A 5,555-nucleotide genomic window follows, 5' to 3' on the forward strand; every position below is an offset into this window, starting at 1 on the left:
ATAAAATTTTGATAGAGTGAGAATTAGCTGTTGGGATCTAGAGAAAAGTTGTAGATCTCGTCGAGAGCTTTCCGATGATATAAAGAACGTCGAAAACAGAGCTCGTATGAAGAAGTTACGCCATTTTGAAAATTTAAAAATCTGCATGCGCGGAGCGCACGATGATGTGACACCACAAGAGGGCGCCATGTGGCATGGTCGATGCAAACTCTCTCTCTCTCTCTCTCTCTCTCTATATATATATATATATATATATATATATATATATATATATATATATATAGTAGGTTCTTGTAAAAATATATCTATGATGTGGAAATGAAAAAAACCAATAAGGAAGTGCCACCTAATATTGTTTATTATTAATAATTGATAATTCATTATAAAGTGCATTTGAACCGTTATGAGCCTTTTAGTAATTTTTCATTTTTATAAGGGTATAACCGTAACCTCTGTCTCATCCATCATCAACCATTTAATTCATTACCAATTTATATACGCTATCTCTCTCAAGAAACCCTAATACACACAAACCTCTATTTTAACCATAACAGAAGAAACTACTGTTTCCACCACATTCGCCGCTAACATCGCTGCCACCGCCACCGTCCCCTAAGCCGCTCTTATGGTACTACGAGCGCTGCCATCACCACCGCCGCTAATCATTTCCTCCTTCCAACGCTGTTGGCACCACAATCCGCGAACAGTAACACCACATCCATTGAGAACTCGACCATTAATCGATTCATCACAACTACAACTAGAATACACCACCATCGAACAACAAAGTAATGTATTTTAATAAAATATTTACCAAAATGATGTGGTTTTTAAAATATTTATCATTTTGGTTAAATTTTATACCAAATCAAAATTAAAAAATAAAATAAAAAAAATTGACTTATCAGGTTAATAATTCTTTCGTCTTTTTTCATATTTGGGTAATTTTTTTTGTACACATGTAGATAAGGAATTTGATTAAAGTGTTTACACATATGACTATTATGACAGGATATAACCTACTACAACAAATTATAATAGTTATATGTGAAAACTTTTAACTAATTCGTTAATTAGAGATGGACAAAAAAAAAATTACGTATAAAAAACAAAAAAGTTAATTACCATTATAATTCTTTTTTTCTTTCACCAAATATACGACTGACGTCTATTTTTTAAAATCCCTTTTCAGTCTCCACTTTTTTTTTCTTGATTTCCTCACATTGCCATTTTTTTCAATTTGTTCATTCCAACTCTACCCCTCAAGCTATACTTCCTCTGTTCATCCCAACTTGAAGACATTAGTCATTTTCATGAATTCTTATCTCTCTGTCTGAATTTCTGACCCTGCAACAACATCATCCGCTATGGACGGTTTTACTTCTTCTTAATCATCTTCAAATTCGAGATGACTATACAATCCAAAAATCGTTCTTGTTTGATTGATCTTGGTTGAAACATTCAATTTTGGGTTTCTTGATTTCTACTTCTTCAACCAGAAATGAATTCCATTTCCTTGACATGAAACTAGCAGCAATCACCAGTTCTTGTTCTTGTTCTTGGTTGATTCAAGATAAAGATTTAAAAAAAATGGAGGTTTTTGGATCGGCAAGGAACAGGAATGAATTCTATGTAAGGATGAAGCTTTTACGGAGTAGACATGGAAAAACAAAGACGCCGTTTCGCTTTCGATACTTCAAATGGATTCTCTGGTTTTCTCTCTCCTTATACTTCTTTGCTACGTCTCTCGGCAACCATCGTCCGGCGACCACGTCGTTAAAAACTATAATTCCTCAACCACAACTGCGTTCTGTCTCCGGTGTTTTCTCAGACGCCGCAGTTCTCCGGCAACCTAGATCTTTGAAGGATTTGAGAGTGTATATATATGAATTGCCATCGAAATACAATAGTGATTGGCTGTCGAACAAGCGATGTAGCAACCATTTATTTGCGTCGGAGGTGGCGACACACAAAGCATTGATTAAAAGCAACGTACGGACGTTTGATCCAGCGGTGGCCGACTTCTTCTTCATGCCGGTTTATGTTTCCTGCAACTTCAGCACCGTTAATGGCTTCCCCGCCATCGGACATGCACGTGGGCTTTTATCGTCTGCAGTTGAATTAATTTCATCGGAGTTTCCTTTCTGGAACAGGAGTAATGGTTCCGATCACGTGTTCGTCGCTTCTCATGACTTCGGAGCATGTTTCCACTCCATGGTAACACGAAACTTTCAAAATTTCGATGATCTCAGTTTGCTCATCTTCAATTAATCATGGCTTTTCTGAAAATTTGATTTTCTTCCATGAATTAGGAAACTAAAGCCATCGCCGCTGGCATACCGGAGTTTATGAGGAATTCGATTGTCTTACAAACATTCGGCGTTAGATACCACCACCCATGTCAAGATGTTGAGAATATCGTCATCCCACCCTACGTATCGCCGGAGAAAGTTCAGTCTGTACTGTCAATGTCACCGATCACTGGCCGGCGGGACATTTTCGTGTTTTTCCGGGGAAAAATGGAAGTCCACCCTAAGAACGTTAGCGGTCAATTCTACAGCAAGTAATAACTAATAATAAATTCCCATTTATCATCAAATTGACTTCTTCTCGTTCTGTATTCTGTAGTGACGAAATTGCCCCTAATCCAAATATTCCATTTACAGGCGCGTGAGGACGGAGATACTGCGGAAGTACCGGAACGATCGGCGATTCTACCTGAGAAGAAACCGGTTCGCCGGTTATCTATCGGAAATCGTACGGTCGGTGTTTTGCTTGTGCCCACTCGGGTGGGCCCCGTGGAGTCCTAGACTTGTGGAATCAATTGCGTTGGGTTGCATCCCGGTGATCATTGCCGATGGCATCCGGTTGCCGTTCGAAACCGCCGTGCCTTGGTCGGAGATATCTCTCACGGTGGCGGAGAGGGACGTCGGGAAGCTTGGCAGAATACTTGATTACGTGGCAGCCACGAACCTGTCAGTCATCCAGCGAAACCTGTGGGATCCAACCGTCCAGCGAGGACTCCTCTTCCACAATGACGTGGAAGTTGGTGATGCCACATGGCAGATCCTCAATGCATTATCTGAGAAACTCGAATAGGTTCTTCATTCTTCAATCTTCAAAGACACAAAAAAGATATACATATACATGTTGAAATCATTTTTTATAGAAATTCCAGCTATTTAGATGGAAATTTTTGACATATGTGGGCCCCCACTTTACGCCAAGCTGTCATTCACGTGTTGATGAGCTGGCGATCGGCGATTGATGCTGGTATATATAACGTACGAGGAGGGATATTATGCGGGGTGGTCCTTGTAACGATTTATGTCGTCTTCCTTGTGACGATGATGTTACACTTTGAAAATATAGAATTTGGGACCCTTGAAAGAACGATTTTGCTGATTTATATTTGTAAATAATATTAGAAACTGTTCGGTGATCTGTAAGAAAACATTATATTTGTAATAATATAATTATCATTATATTTATATTTGTAATAATATATGTATCATTGTATAACTGATCCATTAAACTTATTATATAGTCAAATATATTTATAACAAATTTTATTTATTAAAAAGCTTTTGTTAAAACGTTAAGTAAGAAATATGAAATGTGCTTGGTGTATGAAAATTTAAAGTAAGAACTTCTATAAAAAAAAAATAAGGTTTTGAAAGTATTTTTTTTGCTGAAAAATATCTGTGAAAGATAAAAAAAATTTGTAGATATGTGACAGTTTGGCACGTGAAATCTGTCTAGGGGGAATGTATTTGTTATGGCAGAACAGGTCACGGGTTCTTGAAATTTGGTAAAAAGGTTGTGGGGAATTTTGGGTATATTGGATAACTTTTGTCCTTGTCTTGAAATGTGAATTTTATTCCAAATAATATAGTCTTTGTGTTCTTCTTTTAAAAAGAAAATGAATTTCATTTCATACGATTGTTTAATAATTTTTTTCTCACGTCAACTTAATTAAAATATTATTCAACAAGACAAAATTAATAAAACATTTAACTCAAATCCAAATCACACGCTTTTTATAATAACTATTAGGGATAATGACTTAAAAGGGTAATATATTTTTTGATTTGTACACATTTGGTCACTGAGTTTTTTTTCGTCTATATTTACCCCTTCAACTTGTTAAACCGTACACATTCAGTCCTTATGACCGGTTATTCCAGGTTAGTCGGAAAAAATGACTTAATAGGTAATATATTTCTCATTTTGTAGACATTTAGTCCTTAATATTTTTGTACACATTTAGTCCTTAATATTTTTTTTTGTTTCAAAATAAGTCATATTTGTTTTTGTACTCATTCAATACTTATGAATATGAGACAATCATTGATGAAGTGTGTGGGGTTGTTGATGTTTATGTGTAATGTCTCGTTTTCACAAAAAAAATCATTTTTAAATAAGGCAAAAGTATCTGATTATAAATTTATTATTAAGAAAAAACGTTTATTCCAAAATACATTTATCAAAAATCAGAGTAATATAAGAAACACAAAATCCTCAATACTATTGATGAATGTGTACAATCATACCTTCACCTTCCCACGATCAACGATAGAACCTGAAAACATAAACAACGGGGTAAGCATAAAGTTTAGTGAGTTTCCCCCAAAATACCCGATACAACAAACGTATTATCATGCATAACGGTCCCACACTCATCAGATTGGAATACCTTGGCCTAATCAATCATCGGACTGGAATGCCAAAATGCAACATGTCCAATCAGTCATCGGACTGGAATACCCAAGGTTTATCGGCATGCCGCCTTAACCCAACCGCTCTTCTCGAGCTTCCGTGCCTACGACTTACAGCCGACCCGCACTAGGTATCTTGGCCTACAGTATATAGCAGGACCACCTCAACTTATCCCACCACCATATAGCTATCCCACGTAAGATGTCGCGAGAAAAACCTAAAGAAATCATTCATAAGTACTGAATGAGTACAAAAACAAAAATGACTTATTTTGCAACAAAAAAATATATTAAGGACTAAATGGTACAAAAATATTAAGGACTAAATGTGTACATAGTAAGAAATATATTACCCTATTAAGTCATTTTTACCGGCTAACCTGGAGTAGCCGGTCATAAGGACTAAATGTGTACAGTTTAACAAGTTGAAGGGGTAAATATGGACGAAAAAAAAAGTCAGTGATTAAATGTGTACAAATCAAATAATATATTACATTTTTAAGTCATTATCCCTAACTTTTGTTTACGTGTAACAATTATGTATTAAAATGTTATTTTATACGATTTTTAAATATATATGAAAAAAACTGTTATATACATTATACAATCACTTTCCATATGAGAAATATGATTATAAAATAAAGAGCTAACACAATTTTTTTAATAACATAATATATAAGTTTTTTTTTTTCTTTCAAATATAAACCGTATTTGGTTTAAAAGTCATCATTCTTTCTTGGAATCTTCTGAGTTGGAAACGAATTTGTTCAATTGTCTTTTTAACTATTTTATTGTTTTGATTAATAAAAACATTTTTAATATTTTTGGCGATTCACA

General features: G+C 35.2%; 1 protein-coding gene across 1 annotated transcript; it reads left to right on the plus strand.

The window, feature by feature from the left end:
- The first annotated feature begins 1,264 nt into the window (after positions 1-1,264).
- Positions 1,265-3,491, plus strand: LOC145160707 (putative glucuronoxylan glucuronosyltransferase IRX7). Its single transcript, XM_079079997.1, has 3 exons — positions 1,265-2,217; positions 2,313-2,563; positions 2,667-3,491. Exons 1-3 carry the CDS (start codon positions 1,522-1,524, stop codon positions 3,097-3,099), a joined length of 1,380 nt encoding a protein of 459 aa, XP_078936123.1. The 5' UTR covers positions 1,265-1,521; the 3' UTR covers positions 3,100-3,491.
- Positions 3,492-5,555: the final 2,064 nt, after the last annotated feature.

This window comes from Lactuca virosa, chromosome 2, assembly GCF_052849685.1.
Source record: "Lactuca virosa cultivar CGN04683 chromosome 2, Lactuca_virosa_CGN04683_v6, whole genome shotgun sequence".
Classification (NCBI taxonomy): domain Eukaryota; kingdom Viridiplantae; phylum Streptophyta; class Magnoliopsida; order Asterales; family Asteraceae; genus Lactuca; species Lactuca virosa.